This window comes from Ipomoea triloba, chromosome 7 (genome assembly GCF_003576645.1).
Source record: "Ipomoea triloba cultivar NCNSP0323 chromosome 7, ASM357664v1".
Classification (NCBI taxonomy): Eukaryota; Viridiplantae; Streptophyta; class Magnoliopsida; order Solanales; family Convolvulaceae; genus Ipomoea; species Ipomoea triloba.
In genome coordinates this window covers 4,312,959-4,333,678 of record NC_044922.1, presented here as the reverse complement: position 1 = coordinate 4,333,678, position 20,720 = coordinate 4,312,959, and the positions used below count along the sequence as shown (strand labels likewise).

Genomic DNA, 20,720 nt, shown 5'->3' with positions numbered 1-20,720 from the left:
TATTCCGGTTCGATTGTTATAGCGGCCGATTAGGTTCGAACCGATAAGCAATAATTTATTGGAGAAGAAAAATAAGAGAAATAGTTATTTTAAAAGAAAAAATGTCAATTTAACATATCAAGAAAAAACCGTCACTTTTAACATAAAGCGGGGGCAAACATAAATAACTCAGGAAAAAAAGTACAAAAAGTACATAACTCATGAAAAAAAGTGTCATTTTCCCGAAAGAAAATAAAATTTTACCCTCTCTAAATATAAAATTAACCAAATGACCACGAAATACTTTTCTATATTACACATTCTATAAACCAAATTTTATGACTAAAAATAAGGAGTTCTACTTATACTACTTTCAAATTTTACTTTCTCAAATTTACTCACTTAGGGTGACCTTATCCCTAAAATTCTACCACTTTCTAATTGACATGACACATTACATGGCTTTCTTCTTCATTTTTAAACTTTTTTTTTTTGCCTACGTGTTTGGCAAATTTCTATTTTAGCAAGTTTGCCAAACACTTAAAAATGGCAGCCTTTGTACTATTTCGGCAGCTTTTGCTGCCAGGCAGCAAAAGCTGCCATAAATTATTATTTTTTTTTACTTTTTGATTTCTTTTTAATTATTTTATTGTTATATATATAATATAAAATGAAAATGGGTTCCATTTTAGAAAGTGACATAAATTTACAGGGATGTAAAATAAATAGTAGAGAATTTGTAAATTTGATGATGTGGAAGTGAGACCCATTTTAAAAAGTGAGAAAAATTTGCTGGGTTAAGATTAGTCTAATATAATGTGCGGTGATAAGTTATTTTTTCAAGTGAACTCACCTAAAAGTGTCAACGTCAACGTCAAAAGTTTAGGTATGTGAGTAAAAGTTCGAGATTATGGAAAGGGGATTACATATATATAGTATACGGAGAACCGAGCTGAGGGTCATTATTGTTTTATTATCATTCTCTCCCTAAAACCCAAGGAATGAGTCAATCAATCTCTAGCTTCAATTCCTCATACAAAAAAAAAATGGTGGTCACTTTTTCACTTCCCGGAGAAATCTGCGCTAAACCACCCTCCCATAACCACATTCTCCACCTACAAAATGCCCACCTTCAATCCGTTTCGTTTATATCCATAAAATAAAAATAAAAATAAATAAAAACAAAAATGGCAAAGGCTACCATTGCACTCGTCTCTGCCGCCATCTGCTTCTTAGCCTTTGCCGGCTTCGCCGCCGGCAAACCCGGCGAGAAATTCACAGTGGAAGGCAGAGTCTACTGCGACACCTGCCGCGTCAAATTCGAGACCAAAATCAGCGAATACCTCACAGGTACGGTACTCAATACTCACAAACCCTAATCCCTTCCATTTCTAGACAAAATTGAAGATACGTACCTACGATCGATTGCGTGCAGGCGCGGTTGTGCGTCTGGATTGCAGGAACCTGAAAACGGAGAAAGAGACGTACACGGAGGAGGCGACAACGACGGCGAACGGGAACTACACGCTGGAGGTAGAGGGGGATCACGAGGAGGCGATCTGCGACGTGACGGTGGTGAAGAGCCCCCGGGAGGATTGCAAGCAGACGGTGCCGTCGCTGGAGAAATCGCAGGTGCTTTGCAGCGAGAACGCCGGCTTGCACTCCTTCGTTCGCTACGCTAACCCGCTTTTCTTCGTGCCGGAGAAGCCCGATCCAAGGTGCAAGAAGGTTCTGGAAGATATAGGGTATCTTCCCGAAGACCCCACCTTCACAGGCCTCTAAACAATCACAATATAATTATAATAGTAATAGTAATAATATTATAATAGTAATAGTAATAATATTATAATATTAATAATAATAATATTAATATTAATAGTAATAATAATTAGTATGTTTAGTTGCATGGTTTAATAATATAATATACAATTTGTTTATTAGTTTGTGAGTAAATTTCAAGGGAGAAGTTGATGATAATGAAGAAGGCTAGCTAGGGTGTGTAAACTAGGTCTTTTGTTTTATTTATTTTTTATTTTGGCATTTGAATTTCAATATAATGTGTTATATATGCATGTATATATGTTTGATTATTCTTTAATCTCCTATATTGCATATGAGACTCGCGAATGTTAGATGGTTGAAAATGTTATGGTGTGTTTGGTTGGGGGGTTTAGGCATAAGATATGGGTATCAAAGTGATTGTTAGTGTTTGGTTGATAGGTTTTGTGAATGCTACTATGGGTTTGGAATACCCTATTAATGGCAAAACCCATACCCTTATTAAATAAGGGTTTCATCTTCCTTCATCATTTCTTCCCCAACTATTAATAATCATTCCCATTCCACCCAACTACCAAACATGCTAAATACTTTCACCAAAACCAATTACCCTTACCAAATATTTGATACCCATTCCGATTCCGATTCCCATGTGCGAACCAAACGCACCCTTATATTCTTAAGTTGTCCTCATCCTAGCAAGTCTTCCATTTGCTTAGATGAGGTGGCCATTGATGTGACATTATAATTTTGTTTTTGTTTATTTTTTTTGTCAAGTGTCTTGCAAGCTTTCTTATTTAGAAAGCTTGCTAAGACGGACAAAGCTTTCTTAATTAGTAAAAGACTTTGGAAATGGCACACGTTGATGCCAGGTTAAACATATTATTATGGAGTATTATGAATCTTATTAACAAGTAACTTGTGTCGAAATTGTAATGCAGTAGCTTTCAACATTAAATTTAAGCTCACATAAAAGAAAATCATAAAAATGATAATTTTAATTCCAAAATTTGGTATAGAAATTGAAAGGGATTAACTTATTATTATTATTATTAAAACATAAAAATGATAATTTTAATTCCAAAGTTCGCTAACAACCTAGCCCTAGACATTATGTGTTGAGATTAGAAGATAGGACAACTATAATCAAAAGAAAGATGTCAAATATCAATTTTAGGTTTAAAAAGAGAAGAGCTAATTTTATCTATCTTAAAGTTTTAAAAAAAAAATTGTGAAATTAAAATATCAAGAATTGTAATTCTATATATGAAAATGAGAAATTTTCAATTTCACGGAATTGAAATTCTATCGAAACCAAATGAAGGTATTTACTTATCTTTAAAATTATGTGAGTATAAAATATTATAATTCTCTCCACTAAAAATCCCCGTAAGAGTTTATTTTATATTTAGCAAAGATGCAAGCTAAGGGTGTATTTGGTAACCTGTAAAATGGCTTCCGGAAAATGTTTTCAGAGTTTTATGTGTTTGGCAACGTCTGGAAAATGAACGGAAAATGTTTTCCGTTGACCAAGGAAAATCAGTTCATTTTTTTGGAAAATGACTTACGGAATTTTTTTCCGTAAGTCATTTTCTGGAATCGCCAGAATAGTTGTTTTGCATGTTTTCGACCAAAATCAAGCCATATCACCCGTGACAATGGACCAAGGAGGTGGGGAAACCGCCGAAAACCTTTGCTACATTTTTTTTATGTTTTTATTTATTTTATTTATTTTTTTTATAAATTCTATTTTTTAATAAATACAATTATTTTAATAACTATTATAATTTTTTTATTTTAAATAAAACAATTACAATGTTTAATTATACAATTCTATCCATTTTACAGAAAATGAACCACACACAAAGTTTTTTATAATACATCCAAACACTGAAAATGAAACTGTTTTTGAAAATCTGTTTTTGGAAATGAAACTGTTTTTCGAAAAATGACTTATTTTTCAGAAAACATTTTTCAGGAGTCATTTTCCTGCTTTCCAAACGGAACTTAAGTTTGGCATGACTTCACTACGCCATTACTCCATTTGGCAACACGGAGACGGACGGAAATTGAAAATTGCCTACATACAATCGTATAACGTGGCAGCTGTGAAATTACAAACGTTAACATCAAACGACAATGATTTGAGGTAAAATTTTAATTAATAATCTTATTCATTTATACTTAATTTGATTATTATTATTATTATATTATTATTATTATTATAATTATTATTATACATTTAAGAACATCAACAAGATTTTGATATCTACAATTCTAAATACATGGTTTTTTTTTTTTTAATTTTAAATTTTAAATACAGTTATCTTGGACCACGTGCCTTATTCATTATAATTTATAAGTGAAATTTTAGATTATTTTATATTTGTAATTACATATAAGAGGACCTAATTAGAATATTACACAAGAGATTTATTTTATTATTTTTGAAACATTCATAATTATTCAAGTAAGGAGTTCGGTGACCACCTATTTAACATTATAACAGATGTATCATCACACTACATAATAGTTGTTCACCTTTATTTTGTTATATAATGTGACATTATATATATGCTATCCTATCTGAATGTCTATTAATAATTAATCATTCTCCATATAACCGTATTAGACTTAAGTTTGCTAAGTGGTTTAGACATTTATTTATTAATCTAAAAATATAATGAGATGAGCACAGTTCATCACAATTCACATTCTCTTTATATCCTCAATCAGGTTCTCTAAAGAAGAGATAGATGAACCGCCTTCTTTTGCACATTCTTTAGCAGAATTTGCAAATTGCTTAGCCCTTTGCAAGAACTCATCTTTCCTCACCTCCATTAGATCCCTCACCATTTCCTCAATTATATGTCTGTCACAAGTGTCCTTCATGTCTAACCCAACCTTCCAAACCTCCCCAAGAAACCTACTATTCACCTGTTGATCAGCATAGAAAGGCCAACCAATCATTGGCACCCCGGCGACGATGCTCTCCATCATGGAGTTCCATCCGCAATGAGTTAAAAACCCTCCGACAGCAGAGTGTGCCAGCACTTCCTGCTGCGGAGCCCACTCCACAACACAGCATCGTCCCTCTAAACCGTTATTCAAGATTTCTATTGGAACCTCTCCACCTTCTCTGTTCCCGTTCATAACCAATCTCGGGTTTAAGGCCCACAGAAAACGCTGCCCGCTATTCGTCAACCCATGCCAAAACTCCACTAGGGTTTCTTCGCTCATCAAAGTTAGAGTCCCAAAGCACACGTACAAAACGGAGTTTGGCGGTTGCCCATCAAGCCAATCCATGCATTTTTTGTCATCTTCATGCAAACCATTTGAAGAAGTGGTCATACAAGTACCAAGTTTGTTTCGTAGTAATTCATGTAGCGGTCCGATTGCGTACACGTTTGACATGTCACCGGTTCGCATCCGGTCGATTGTCGAACCCTCGAGTTCTTGAAATGAGTTGATTATGTGATGTTTGGCTCGAAAACATTTTAGGAATTCCAGCACAAACTTGAAAAATGGATCTTCTAAGTCATTCACTCTACAATTGCCGGGCAGATCACGGCGTCTAAGCAACTGCTCCATACCCTTAACACTTAAGATTGGCACGTCCATATCCTTTCCTAATTTTTTTTTGAACCCTCAAATAATTAGTAATTGTCTAGATAGCACAAAAATAAGATCAAAACCAAAAAAACTAAACAGGAGATCGAACACAAGATACACATGTGAGAAAAACATACAAATATACAAAATATATAATAACTGTGTATTTGTCAACAAAATTAAAATATATGTAAATATTAATTGTTTAATTTACAAGTGTTTATAATGCAGCTTTTGCATTAGGAAAATAATCCGTTTTATGGAGCTTTTGTAACTATTTCCCCTTTAAATATTGGCTTTCTTATCTCTTCACCCAAAGCCTTTGCCTTATTGGCTTATTGGCTCGAGAGTTGGTATTTTTGTTGTTGTAGACTTGTGGGCAAGATGAGAGAGAAATTGCTAAATTAGCAAGAAAATAGAGAATGAGAAAGCGAGAGAAAAAGCATGGTAAGTCTGATAAAGGTTGTTGTGCGGCAACCTTTGTGTACTTTTTTATTTATTTTTATTTCTTATTATATTATTTGATTATTATATTTATAATATAATATGAATTGTAAATTTGATGATGTGGAAGTGAGACCCATTTTAGAAAATTAGAGAAATTTCTGGGTTAAGTATAGCCTTAAAACTGGAAAGCAACATAACATGGTTGATATTGTTGACTTTTAACATGAAATTTTGCAGGACATTAATATACGTCTCTTATTTACATATATATAGTACTAAGTTTAATTTTTCGTCCTATTCCTTTATCAGTAATTGTATCATCGTGCAAGTTAGTGCCAACTTTTTGCTACTTGACTTGACAATTTTATTTTTTTTTATTTTGTAAAACAATTTTTTTTTAATTTTGTTAGATTACATTTTAGACTCCATATTTAATTTTTTTTTTACAAAAATAAGTTTATTTTCCAAATTATAGTGTAAGATGACATATGATAATTAATTAATTGTTATAAGTATTATTATTAAGTAATAATAAATGTTAATGAGGTTGACATCCAAAACTTTATGATTAAGTGATACTTACCTTTATGTTATTTTATTATTTAAAAAATAAAAAACAACAGAAAGAGGATTCTTACTTTTAAGTTGTCAAAGAATAGTGTCCATGTACCCATGTTTACACATTAGTATACATACATTTGACCCGTTTTGAACAAGTCGCTTTTCTTAAATTGTTAATCAATTATCAAAATTAAAATTAAGATATTTTAAAAAATTATATATTTTTAGTGTTAATAAATCTACACATTATATGCTAAGTAGCTTGTAACCCAATGACACATTAACACCTTTGTAACTCTCTAAAATAAGAGGTCACAGGTACTATTTTGTTCTCCCACCATGACAATAATAAATTTTATTTTAAATTTTATAAGCGTGATATTAAAAATAAAGTAAAAGTGACCTAAAAACTTAAAACATGCTAAATACCAAAATACACGTGTGATCTTAAAAAAATTCACCCTAGTGCATAATTAGGGGTGATATTAAACTATTATTAGCTCAATATTATGATTAATTTAAAGAATTAATTTATTATCTAGATGAAAAAAAGTGCATCTAATTCAAAAATAAATAATATAAATATTTTAAATAAAAGAGAGAGAGAGAGAGAGAGAGAGAGAAAGTAAAGCTCACCGTTGAAGGGAAGCTCGCCGGCCTGAATCATGGAAGGGATGCTAAAATACGCCCAAGTAGCGGCGGCGCTTACAGGATGAAACGAAATAACGGGAACGCCCACCTCTTCCGCAACATCAACCGCGAAAGTCGCGAGTCCATCGGCGATGATGCACCTCGGCGGCACGCTATCCTCGCCGCCGGAGGCGACGATCTCCTTCAGGAGCGGTTTCGCCGTGGCCGAGAGAGAATGAAGAACTTGTACTACGCCGAAGCCTGATCGCTGGTGGTCGTCGGGGAGGCCGTCGGGAATCGACTCAAAACGGAAGCCGGAGTAGCGGCGGAAGCGGGAGATGACGTCGGAGATGCACAGGAGGTTGTTTCGGGCGTGGACGGTTGTGATGAACGTGACTTTGAGGTGGGAGAGGCAAAGGAGTTGGGCTAAGTTGAGCATGGAGCGGATGTGGGACGGAAATGGGAATGCTATGATTATGATATGAGGATGAAGAGGAAGAGAAGATTTGGGGGAAGTAGCTTGGTGATCCATCAGTGAAATAATATCCTGAATCAGTGGGCTGTTGACGGTAATATGCAGATGAGAGAGGGGAGAGACAATATTGTGGGGTTGGATAATATTGTGTAAAGTACACATCCCATTACCGTTTTATATTTAGGGTTGATTGTAAGTAGGTTTTCCCATCACCGTTTTATGAGCAAGGTGAGAGATGGAGTAATGAGGAGAGAGAACGTCAGTCCCAGCAGCGGAGTAATGAGGAGAGAGAAAACGTCACTCCAATCACCGTTTCTCTCTCCTCAATTACTACAACTTTAGCTCACTCTCAGCCTTTCAATTTCCTACCCCATTAATTCACTACCTGCCCACATTGCCACACCACACCATCATTAATTCACTCTCCCTTCCCAAAAGCATTGAAGAATTAATTCACCCCCTGCCTACCCAAAACTACACGGCGCCCAAAAGCATTCACTCTTTTTCCTTTACCCAAAACCCAAACATTATTTAATACCCCAACCCCATCTACTTAGCTTCTCTCTCAAATATTTACTCTCAGAGTTTCTCACCGATCTTCATAAATGGTGTAACAAAAAAAAGTCTCACTCCTCATCCTTCATAAATCCTCTTCTTTCTTCAATTTTTTTTACCTTCAATAATAGTGTTTTTCTAAAATTCACTTTCAACCTCCTAATCTATTTTCCTTTCCCAAGTGAGTTTCAACAAGAATCAACAACGGAAATTAGAAGCGGGTGACCGGTGACCGACGAACTACAGAAAAATTTTCTGGTGAACCTGTGAAAAAACGGTAATATTATTGTAACTTTGTCATCATCATAATTATTAATTAAATTTTTGTCAATGTATTATTAATTATTTATTTAGTGTTTTGGGTTTAGTTAAAATAAAATATTTTACCTAGTAAATTAGACATTTTTAGGTCGTTTTGGGAATTATGTTTCTGTTTGTGTGCATGGTTATTATTATTATTATTATTATTGTTATTAGTAGTACGGCTTGTTTATTATTATTATTATTTAGGTTAATTCATTAGGGTTAACTTTCATAAGAAAAAAAAAGGACAATTTTTTAAATATAAAAACTGGAATGATTAGCTAATGCATTAAATGCTTATTGTTGTTTGTTTAAAAATATAATTTACTAATTAATTCATTTGGTTAACTTTCATAAGAAAAAAAAAAGGCCAATTTTTAAAAATATAAAAACTGGAATGATTAGCTAATGCATTAATTGGTTATTGTTGTTTGTTTAAAAAAATAATTTACTAATTAATTCATTTGGTTAACTTTCATAAGAAAAAAAAAGGGCCAATTTTTAAAAATATAAAAACTGAAATGATTAGCTAATGCATTAAATGGTTATTGTTGTTGAATGAGCTCCAAGAAGATTATCAAGAAAACATAAAGAATGGAAATGGTGACAGACTCCCTGTCCGAAGGCGGGTCACCAAAAGAGAGCTCACAAACTGCGCCTCGTGGCATATTAGCCTGATAAAACGGGAGCAGAACCGAGCGGCAGATATGATGGCAGCCCGTTACAAACACCTCCAAAGAGGCTTGTATGTACTACATGACCCCCCGCATGAAGTGATGAATATACTAGGGGATGACATAGACGAAATACCACAATGGCGCCATACTTGGTTCCACTAGCTACAATTAGCTTTTGTAAACTTGGGTTTTCCCCTCCAAATAAATATAAAATGGTTATTGTTGTTTGTTTAAAACAAATAATTGTTATTATTATTATTATTATTATTATTATTATTATTCAGGTTAACAGTTATGGATGCGAGACCATTTCACCCTGGACCTGCTGACCCGTCTATGCTAGAATTTCAACCAAGGCATCGATGCACATCTATTTGGGACGACCCAAATTATGATCCCCATCTTAGTGTATCTAGATATGACGGTCAAATGTATACTGATGAACCTCGAGAGCCCCGAATGATTGCATATTTAAGGGTCCGCTGGGTTTTACGGTGTTGCACATTTAGGTCAACGTATTAATATCGATCGCAGCCTAATCGCAGCACTCGTAGAGAGATGGCGGCCAGAGGTGCATGCCTTTCATTTTCCATTTGGTGAGGTGGGCATAACACTTCAAGACGTTGAAGTGTTATTCGGTTTGAAGGTTGATGGACTTGCAGTCACGGGCAAAGACAAGCGTCCATGTAATGAATGGATTGAGGAATGTGACAGGTTGTTGGGTTTTCGGCCTTCCATTGAAGTCGTTACGATGAGCAAAATATATGCTACCGCGTTACCACCCGTGCCTGTTTTGAATGGGTGGCATACTGATGAGGAAGTAGAGCAAGCTACCCGGATCCTTATTCTTCACTTGTTAGGAGGTTTTCTATTTCCTGACACAACGAAGAATAAGGTGAAGTTATTTTTTTTAAATTTTTTAAACACCTTTGAAGGCTGCGGTCAGTATAGTTGGGGGTCTGCGGTTTTAGCCTATTTGTATAGGGCAATGTGTCGTGCAGCCGACTTTGAGTCATCCACAGCTTGTGGGTGCCTCATATTATTACAAATATGGGCATGGCAAAGACTGCCTATGGTGAGGCCCCAAGGAATATTGCCTTTGAACAACCTCGGTGATTTGCCATATGGGGCGAGGTTAGTTATATTATGTTAAATTTTGCACTTTCGACTTATAAGTGTTCTTTATTACTTATCATAGTTATTTGGAATGTAGGTGGTTTTGTCCGCATGAATGGCCGATAGTGACGACACACGTAATCCGTGCATACAGAGACCAATTTGATCACTGTACAGAGAGAAAAGTATGTGATATTGTTTGTATTTTATTTATTTATTTTTGTAATTGTATATAACAAAATACTTAATTAATTTTGAATTTTTTTGTTTGTAATGTTGACAGTTTGAATTTAGGCCGTATGATGACATCTTGCCATATCTTCCTTATTATTGTCGCGATGGAGCTGGAATGTGGACTTCACAGGTGCCACTAGTATTTTTTTATGTTATAGAGTTTCACTACCCCGATCGATTTTGCCGACAGTTTAGGGGTGTACAGAACGTCCCGCAAGCTGTGCCATATAGGCGGGATTTACATGCCATTGACGGTCGTTCAAGTAGACAGATTAGAGATTGGAGGGTGTATCATGGAGAATACGTTGATTTGTGGGATGATCGACATAATTACTATGTCGCGATGATTCCTATCCAGCATATTGAGGTTACAGGTGCTTACAAAGTATGGTTTTACCGATATGGCAGACGCGTTATCGGTAACCCGGCTCATGATCCACACACGGGTTATGTCGAATATGCAACCGAATTACACAGAATGGTATTATTATTATTATTATTATTATTATTATTATTATTATTATCATCATCATGATTGTGGTTGTTGTCTTAGACGCATGGATTCCGGGCTATTTCGTTAGAGTCGACAACCACTTTAGACGATCCGACCATTGATCGAGATGCAACATTGACGCGTATCAATAACATCTCTCTAGATAATTTAGGTGAGCATAATTTTATAGTCAATGTACCGGATGAGGATTACTATGCTGCTCGCCAAGAAGACATTGTGCAAGCTCGTCGTAGTGATAGAAGGCGAGAGCGTCGACACATGAGGAGTGGTTTAGTGAGAGGTGGTCGTGTAGGGCGTGGTGGTCAATTGATACTGGCAGCGGAATCGGTTGAGGATGATGATGATGATGATGAAGGGGAAGATGAAGCAGAAGCGGGGCCATACCAGGTGGCAACTACAATGCCTTCAAGGAGCGGTGCGTCATACGGTGATGTTGGTAGCAGTTACCATCACATTACCAATATAGGTCAGAGTAGCGGCACACAGTATAGTGGATTTTCCCAATTCAGTGGTGAGCAAAACGCATTCAGTGGTGAACAATACGTTACTCCGTCTAAAGCCATATATCATTCTGGTCGATCACCAATCATATTCGCCCCACCACATATAATAGCGAGTACCCCACGACCAACATTTAATAATGAACCAGTTTACTATCCCGTTATAGATTTTCAAACTGAGCCACCTTTCGATCAATATGGGATGGGGTTGGACCTTCAACTTGCACCGCCAACTGCTCCTGAGCTACAAGAGGAAGGGGGAAATGGACCGTTGAGGCGATCATCGCGACCACATGTGGCACCAAGTTGTGGAACTCATTCTCGGAGAAGGTAATAATGAAAATTATAAATTATTTAGATTTGTATTTAAACTATTTTATTATAATTAGACTAAATATTTGTTCGCTTCAATTTGAATGTAGGTACTAGTGACAACTACTACAATGCCGCTGAAATATTTAAATTAGTGATGACTGCTGCAATGTAAAAATACTATTAATATTTTATGTATTTGTAACATGTTTATGTAATTGAACCAAAAGTGACTTGTTTACCTATTTGTTATTGAAGTGGCAGATATAAGATTAATTTGTTAATTAAAATTTTTTATTTTATTAAAATTAAGTGATTTAAGCAAATTAAAGATTTTTTATATTTAAATAAAATTAAAAATTACTTAAAAATTAAATAAATAAAATTAACAAAAAATTTATTTTGTTAAATTTAAATAAAACTAACAAATATTTGTTTTCTTTATAATAAATTAATTAATTTAAAAAAAAAAAAAAAAAAACCGCGGAGGTTTCTCCGTCCCCAAGCCGTAGACGGAGGTTTCTCCGTCACCAGGCCAGGGCCGGAGATGGAGGTTTCTCCGTCTCCAGGCCGGAGACGGAGGTCTCCTTCTCCAGGCCGGAGACGAACCTCCGTCTGGAGAAACTAGTTTTTTTTTTTTTTTTTTTTTTTTTAATATTGTAAAAGTTAAAGATCAGCATTAGACAAGCAAGATAGACGAAGCCTTCTTTCTTCTTTGTGCGAAAAAAAAACCTTCTTTCTTCTTTTTTTTTTAATTTAATTTTTAATAATAAAAGTACACAAGATAAGACCTTGAATAGACAATGCTATGTAAGGAATCCTGCACCCTTCTTGCAGGAAGCAACCAGCAGCACAGTAATTTTAATTGCTTTTTTACATGGGGAAGGTCTCCTTCACTGCTTTTACACTTTTTTTTTTAAAAAAAAAAAAATAGTGAAAGTACCACAAAGATGAGACTTTGAGTAGACAAGTGATGAAGTCACAAGAGGATTCTTGGTGTCGGGGAAGCTGCAAGAGAACAACTTTATTTACTTTTTCATATGGGGAAGATAAAATGGAGATGTTTGATTAGATAAAATGGCTATATATTGTCTACTTTCATTGTTAGCTTCATTACACACATTCAACTATCTCCATTGTTAGCTTCATTATGGCAGGTATAAAATTTACCTTAACAATTTTTTATGTTATTATTATTAGTTTTTAACAGTGATGGGTTTGTAACAAACAAAATACAATATTTTCTTTTGAAGGTGGTGAAGATTATGTGGTTTTACAACTTTATTGGGGTATTGCAGTTAATCAAACCCCATTTGAGCTTCAATACACACTACCACCCTCACATGGCATTTGCATACATCGCCAATCTTCTTTATCAGACATTGTAAATGTCATCCGGAGTTCAATGGACGAATGGCAATCGTCATTGGTCTTAACAGGGAGGTTGCCCGTATCCACGGATAATACAACATTCACAGTTATACTGTTTCCTATAGTAAGTGATGAGTCTTGGCAATATTTTGTTAACCACTCTTCACGCTTTGGGGAACTACATATATATGTGATAACCGCACAACCACAATCAACAAATACGGGGTTCATGGGGCTACAGTCAGAAATAATGCAACACGTTGACTCACCAGATGGTGAAAATGTGCCCCACGACATTAGAACGGAAGGACAACAAATATACACAGACTACTCGAGGTATTATTATTATTATTATTATTATTTTTATTGTTATTATTATTATTATTATTATTATATAACCAGTACGTAGTTGTTGCATGTTGTTGCTATTATGATTATTATTATTATTATTATTATTATTATTATTATTATATAACCAGTACGTAGTTGTTGCATGTTGTTGCTATTATTATTATTATTATTATTATTGTTATTATTATTATTATTATTATTATTTATTACCATCTCTGCACCACAATAGTTGTTGTTATTATTATTATTATTATTATTATTATTATTATTTATTACCATCTCTGCACCACAGTAGTTGTTGTTATTATTATTATTATTATTATTATTATTATTATTATTACAATCTGTACATCACTGTAGTTATTATTATTATTATTATTATTATTATTATTATTATTTACAGGTATATCGAAATGCCTGAACAGTCGAGTCGTAGTATCGATTCTGAAAGCGAAGAGGAAGATGCTCCAAGTACAGCGAGTTCTGAACGTGAAATTCAGCCTATGCATTTCAATTTTGAACAAATTCATGAAATGCATGATGACCAACCACAACGGAGAGGCAAGAAACCAATGCGAGATGCAGACATTAGCTATTATCATACTGGTTTTTCCTTTGGCCAAGGCTACTACGAGCATGAAGAATTTACTCCTCGGTATAGCCCAACTAAAAATATTTTAGAAGTTGGGATGATATTCGATGACTATGATGAGTTGTTAAAAGCAGTGACCTTAGTCAATATGAGTCAAAGGAAACAATTTAAATCTCAGTCCAAGAGGTTCAATTATTGGAAGGCCAAATGTCTGTACTCAAATGGTGGTGGCCAAAAATGTTTTTGGTCGTTATCTGCCAGCCAAATGAAGGGAGCACGAGGGGAATGGGTTATTAAAAAGTATTGTAGTAAACACACATGCCGGATTGATTACAATCAAGGTGGTCAAGATTTCAACTGCACCAGTACATTAATAGGTGACCTGGTTAAAGACTAATTGACAATTGATCCCGGGTACAAAATCAAGCACATCATACTAGATGTTAAACAGAGGTACGGGATCGATATTAAGTACAAAAAAGCTTGGTACGGATGCCTAAAAGGTATTGAGAGAGCCTTTATGGCAAGTGGGATCAATCCTACAATGATCTTCCTAAATTTTTGCATTCTGTCCGTCAAAGCAACCCAGGCACCGTGATTGACCTTCAAATTAAGCCCTCTACGGAGGGTGATCACTACTGCGAGTTTCAGTACGCATTTTGGGCATTTAAGCCAGCCATTGACGGTTTTCGTTATTGCCTTCCTATTATTACCATAGATGGGACACACTTATATGGTAAATACAAAGGGCATCTACTACTGGCTGTGTCTATGAATGCTAACAAAGAGATTTTCCCCCTCGCGTACTCAGTAGTGGACTCTGAAAACTCCAACAGCTGGTCCTGGTTCCTGCATTTGCTTGCGACAACCTTCTTTGCCAATGGCGAGTCTATCTGCATAATTTCAGATAGACATCGAGGCATTGACGCGACATTCAACAATCTACCAGAGTTGCAACACGTGCATCGTCGATGTTGCCTTCGCCATCTACGAAGTAACGTGATGACACAGTTTCGGAACAAGAGGCTGAAGTCATTGGTTTGGGAGGCAAGTAGTTCTGTAAAACAAAGAGACTTTGACTTGGCAATGAAGACTATACAAGAGATATTTCCAGATGCATATCAGTACTTGGGAGAAATCCCACCAAAATACTGGGCATTGTCTCATGACGGTGGACACAGGTTTGGCATTTTGACAACCAACAGTTCTGAATCTTTCAACAATACACTAAAGGGTTGTCGAATGTTACCTGTCACTGCTATCGCCAGACTAACTTTCCATAAATTAGTGGCTATGTTTCAAAACAGGCGTTCCGCTGGTGAGATAATGCAACAAGCTAGATTGCGTTGGCCAACCAATATTAATAAGCAAATGTCCGATCGGGAACGGTTCAAGTACAATGCATCCATTCGCGCATATAACAACCAAAGAGGGATATATGAGGTAGCACTTGAATCAACTTCCAGTTCTCTTGGCCAACCACGTTATGTTAAGGTAAATTTGACTGACTGGACATGTAGCTGCGGTCGTTGGGCTGTAGATGGCTTACCTTGTGCTCATGTCATTTCCGCATGCCATTATAGAGGGACTGTCCCGGACTCCTTTGTGCCAAAAGTCTTCTCGTTAGAGTATTACATAGGGAGTTACGCAGAAGACTTGAATCCATTGCCGGATGACGAAGTTCAACTGACCACAATGGTCACGTGCCTGCCACCCTTCGGTGCCCGCCGAAAAGCTCATAGAGGTCAACAACGTAGAAGTCGATTTCCTAATGAAATGGACTTTGGTAGTCACCGTCGTTAATTACGATATGCCATCTATGTAATTCATTGCTCCTTTATTAATATGAATGGCATGAAAAACTACAATATGGCTATTATTTATTATTATTATTATTATTATTATTATTATTATTATTATTATTACATACTGTGTGCTGAGACAATAGTTATTATTATTATTATTATTATTATTATTACAAACTGTGCAGGAACGGTTGCTATTATTATTATTATTATTATTATTTATTTCAAGTATTGTGGTGGTAGTAGTTATTATTATTATTATTATTTATTAAATAAATTAGTGGTGTTTGTATCTCTAATTATCTAATTAATTAATATATAAAGTAATTAAGAAGGTAATGCTATTGCCTTCTTCTTAACTTGTGAAAACAAGGCAATTGCATTGCCATTTGGTCGTAGCCTTTTTTAGGTACAAGCAAATACCCGGAGTATTCCAGGGTTATCGATCCACAGGGAAGCGGGGTATTAAGTACTAGTTACTAATTAATTCACGAGAAGCTATTCCTACGTTAACAATGGGTATTTATCTAAAATTATGAAAATAAAATAAATGAAGCAAGGCAAACGGACTTTTATATACAAGAGATTAAGAGCGAGATTTTTGGGTGTCAAAGTGTTTAATCACCTAGTGCCAATCTAAAGTGAAATAATCATTCGGGTTCAACAAGTGTGGATGATTGCAATCTAAAAGGGAAAGATTACTCTCGTAATTCAATCCCAAAACATGGTAATTGGAATACTCACTCTCGTGAGCTATTCACAACATATAATCAAGAACAAGCAATAAATGGAATACCCACTCTCGTGGGCTATTCACAATTGGAATACTCACTCTCGTGAGCTATTCACAATAAATCCCTTAATCAACATGTCCTCTCTCGAGGTACAATAATCAAGTGCAATTGTGGGTGCTCTAATTCATAGACAAATTTAGCAATGAAACAAGTAATTAGGATCCTTAACTACAAGCATCAAGAAATTAAGCCACAATTACAACACAAGTAATAAACCCAAATAGATATTTCATTCAAGCAATTCAAGAACTAGGCACATAGGTTCATAAACACTTATCAATCCAAAAATCCCAAAGGAAATCTTAGCCAAACATGGCTATCTTAGTTTCAACAACAAACAATTCAAAGAAAGATTTAACAAAGCTTAAAGTAGAGAAGAGATGAAGAAATTCTCCCGAATGTGTCTTCCAAGCTCTTCTCCTCTCTTGTTGTGGCTTCAAATCTTCTTCCTTGCTCTCCTTTTTGGTCAAAATCCGCAGCCAAGCTTAGGGTTTGAAGAGAAAATGATGCTTTTATAGTGGGTGGAGAATGGAGGGCAAAAATGACAATTTTTAGAAGTTTAGAATCGCAGATCTGCGACATTCGACGCGTCGAATCCAACATTCGACGCGTCGAAAATTCCTGTGACGCAGTTCCGACTTGCATCCTGATTTTGACCCTTTTCCCTTTCGAATTACACTTTGATGTCTTCATAAGAGTTGTAGCCCTTGAAGTTTTCTTTCCAATGGTTTAAGAATCACCTCATTTGGATATTTCTAGGCTGAGATATGGTCCAATTACCGAGGTGTCGCCATATTTAGCAGAAATTACAACTCTTTGATCTTTTGACCATTTTCCCTTTCAATCTACACTTTGATGTCTTCAAAAGAGTTGTAGCCCTTGAAGTCTTCTTTCCAATGGCTCAAGAATCATCTCATTTGGATATTCATAGGAAGAGATATGGTCCGATTACCAAGATGTCGCCATGGTAGCGGGAATTACAACTCTTTGGCTCCTTTGGATTGGCTTTTGTTCACAAATGGTTCTAATGCACTTCTAAACACATCAAAAACATTTAAACCAAGCATTATACCATTTTAAATATGAAAACATGGAAATAAGCATTGGACACAACATTTTATCACACAATTAACTATAAAACCTACATAAAAACACAAGTAAAATAGGTACAAATGAGAGTGTATCACCATTCTTTGTAGCTTTACCGGTCAAAGCAAAAGGAAAATAAAAGAAGGTATTCCCATTACCTTCTTTTCAAATAGGGTTTTGATAAGAAGGTAATGGGATTGGTACTTTACATATATATGTCTAGGGTTTTTAAATGACACATTTTTGTCCAAATGATGTCAAATCTACTTATTTAAAGCAATGATTCTGAATCAGTTAAGCAAATGGTAATCTCTCTAGCTCGCTCTGGCACACATGTGTATATATATATATATATATATATATATATATATATATATATATATATATATATATAGAGGTACGTACGTACATTTTGCATCGTGGTAGGGTCAATAGGCTGGAGGTGGCAGCACGGTCCACAACAGTGGGTTTTGGGTTTTTGAACTAATAGGATTTATATTTTGATAATTTATTCACTTGCAAATAACAATTTCTTTTAATTCACTAATTAGGAGAACTATAAACAACTGTGGCGCAGTGCGGTACACGTCGATTCATCAAGTCGATTACTCATTCGTTTAAAACGTGTCGAAATTTAAAATTTGTAAAGGTACTTTCGTTTTTTCAACTCAATATCTTAATTTGAGCATAAATAAAGCGATCTAAGTCCTAAGATTGATGAAACAATTTAAACTTTCTTGATCTAAATACCCACACCACCTGAAATGTTCATAACAAATCATCATATTAGAGCTAAATAACAACATAATACAAATAAATTTTCTTGATTTTATGATTCCATGAAGTTTTTGCTACATAAACATTGCTTTAATCTACATACATATTGTCATAGAACTACATAGCCAACATTATATAGATCATAAACACTTACTCCATTGAAATCGATATCATTGTTAAATTCATTAAAGCTTGATCGAAATTGATTTTTTGATACTGAAGTCACCAACTGTATCTAATTGTTGGTCAACATTTGACGTGACTTCATCAACATTGTGGAGTATTAGAGCAAACATAGGAGATGAGAGAGTGGCAACCATTGGTTAAGCCTCACCGACCAAAATATTTGATTCCTAAGACATTTAATTGACTTGTACTGTTGCCTCTTCAATTGATTCCATCATGATAAGTGGTAGCTCGTGCTTACTAATAATAATGTTTATGGTTCAATATGATATATGTTATGTCGAATGCAAACAGTGTAGTACAATTACAGCGTTATACAACCCATATTTTATGATTGATTCCTCTAGAGTTAGGGAATAATTCATAGAGCCTTCGAGTGCTTTTTTAATTTGGTTAAGCGAATTAGATCGAAGGTAGTGTGGATCATTAGCCCCTTTAGCTTAGGACTCTCATGGACAAAAGTGAAAGAGGTACATCGATAATATGATTTTGCTATTTCTCTATCACTTCTTTTGGTTTATTTTGAACATTCAAATTCTGCAAGTAATGCATACAATTCTTATGACGATATTAATGTTTACAACTCATAAAACAAAAGACAACCAACACCTTTAAATCCAATATAATTATAAAACTAAACAATAATCATCCAAAAATAACAATAATATTGTTGACCTATTTTAGATTCAAATATGTTTATTTACTTTTTTTTTTCTTTTTTTTTTTTTACAAAAAAAGCAACAATAACACAATTGTACATGAGACACTACCAACAAAAAAGAAGCGGACAAGCAATGAAGACAATGACAATGACAAACATATAAAAAACAAATGAACAATACTTAAGAGTAATTTCAACCAAAAGTAGTATCTACTACCTAATACCATACAAACTACAATAAGTATTTTGGCATTGTTTTTACAAAAGTGCAAACATTAATTTGAATGCCAATTATAATGAGTTTCTCCCATACAATCTTGCATTGCTATACTTTGAATTACTTATTTAAATACAAGCATTGTATATTAAATTATTTGTGCAAAATCTAGTGTATATATGTGTGTGTGTGAGAGAAAGGGTTCATGTGCGGGTATAGCTTCCCGTTCGGTTATGCACCTTACACTAAGAACACAAACCACATACCTAAAGTGGATGGTGCATCTTCAGTACACAACTTACGTACCTTAAGCACACAAACAACACACTTTAAGAACACAACCCACGCACCTGCTAGGGTTTTAAAATGGCCGGTGCACCTTAAGTTTCATCACTAACGCACCTTAAGCATACAAATCATGTACATTAAGAAGGAAAACAACACGCCTTAAGAAGAAAAACCACGCACATAAAACTTTAGGTTGACACACCTTAAGTTTCAACACTGATGCACCTTAAGTATACAAATCACACATATTATGAAGGAAAACAAATAACTTTAAGAAGGAAAACCACGCACCTAATAAGCGTGAGAAAAAAAAAAACTTTAACAAGCGTAATAAATTGATGATTATGCATTTATGTGATTGGATTGTAGTAATTTTAAAGGAGTTAATCCCCAATTAGTTATCGACTATAGTGATTTTTTTAATTTAGTCATAAACGATTTTTTGTGCTTAATTAGTCATTTGATTTTGATTGTTTTACTCAATTGAGTCCTCAACTATTAGAATCAAGGACGAAATTGATAAAAAATCACTATAATCGAAAACTAAATTGAGTTAAACCACTATAGTTGAATATTAACTTGGGTAAAATTATTATAATCGAGGGATTGAGTTGAGTATTAATAGGGGTGAAATTACCAAATTATCTTAACAGATCACTCAATTGAATAAAATAATAAAAGTGAGGACATGATTAATCACAAAAAGTCATTTAAGACTAAATAAAAAAAAAATATGGCCATGTTTGGTAAAATAGTTTGCTTATCCGTCAATTTTGACTTATTTGACCACTATTAGTTGTTTGACTTAGTTAAAAAAAAAACAAATAAGTGTTGGGTCACACTTGTGTAAGACCGTCTCACGGATCCTTATTCATGAGACGGGTCGGGTCGGGTC

At 34.7% G+C, this 20,720-nt stretch overlaps 5 protein-coding genes across 7 annotated transcripts; 4 read left to right on the top strand and 1 right to left on the bottom strand.

Annotated features, from left to right (window-relative positions):
- Nucleotides 1-1,143: 1,143 nt before the first annotated feature.
- Nucleotides 1,144-1,782, top strand: LOC116026139 (anther-specific protein LAT52-like). Its single transcript, XM_031267592.1, has 2 exons — nt 1,144-1,329; nt 1,415-1,782. Exons 1-2 carry the CDS (start codon nt 1,167-1,169, stop codon nt 1,759-1,761), a joined length of 510 nt encoding a protein of 169 aa, XP_031123452.1. The 5' UTR covers nt 1,144-1,166; the 3' UTR covers nt 1,762-1,782.
- A 2,488-nt stretch (nt 1,783-4,270) lies between these two features.
- Nucleotides 4,271-7,759, bottom strand: LOC116026230 (7-deoxyloganetic acid glucosyl transferase-like). The gene is made up of 2 exons (XM_031267711.1): nt 7,015-7,759; nt 4,271-5,387 (listed from the first exon to the last, which is right to left on the bottom strand). The coding sequence occupies exons 1-2, from the start codon at nt 7,643-7,645 to the stop codon at nt 4,468-4,470; spliced, it is 1,551 nt and encodes a 516-aa protein (XP_031123571.1). The 5' UTR covers nt 7,646-7,759; the 3' UTR covers nt 4,271-4,467.
- Nucleotides 7,744-11,970, top strand: LOC116026231 (serine/threonine-protein phosphatase 7 long form homolog). Of its 3 annotated transcripts, none has more exons than XM_031267714.1 (8): nt 7,744-8,315; nt 9,303-10,152; nt 10,232-10,319; nt 10,418-10,498; nt 10,574-10,849; nt 10,922-11,180; nt 11,394-11,712; nt 11,805-11,970. In XM_031267714.1, exons 2-8 carry the CDS (start codon nt 9,770-9,772, stop codon nt 11,809-11,811), a joined length of 1,413 nt encoding a protein of 470 aa, XP_031123574.1. In that variant the 5' UTR covers nt 7,744-8,315; nt 9,303-9,769; the 3' UTR covers nt 11,812-11,970. The 3 variants fall into 3 exon arrangements, with proteins under 3 accessions (XP_031123574.1, XP_031123573.1, XP_031123572.1); XM_031267713.1 differs by having other exon boundaries at nt 10,559-10,849; XM_031267712.1 differs by having other exon boundaries at nt 10,418-10,849.
- Nucleotides 11,971-12,769: 799 nt separating this feature from the next.
- Nucleotides 12,770-14,462, top strand: LOC116024533. The gene is made up of 3 exons (XM_031265446.1): nt 12,770-12,851; nt 12,948-13,401; nt 13,820-14,462. Exons 1-3 carry the CDS (start codon nt 12,845-12,847, stop codon nt 14,403-14,405), a joined length of 1,047 nt encoding a protein of 348 aa, XP_031121306.1. The 5' UTR covers nt 12,770-12,844; the 3' UTR covers nt 14,406-14,462.
- A 148-nt stretch (nt 14,463-14,610) lies between these two features.
- Nucleotides 14,611-15,811, top strand: LOC116025463. Its single transcript, XM_031266693.1, has one exon. The coding sequence runs from the start codon at nt 14,780-14,782 to the stop codon at nt 15,809-15,811; it is 1,032 nt and encodes a 343-aa protein (XP_031122553.1). The 5' UTR covers nt 14,611-14,779.
- The last annotated feature ends 4,909 nt before the right edge of the window (nt 15,812-20,720 follow it).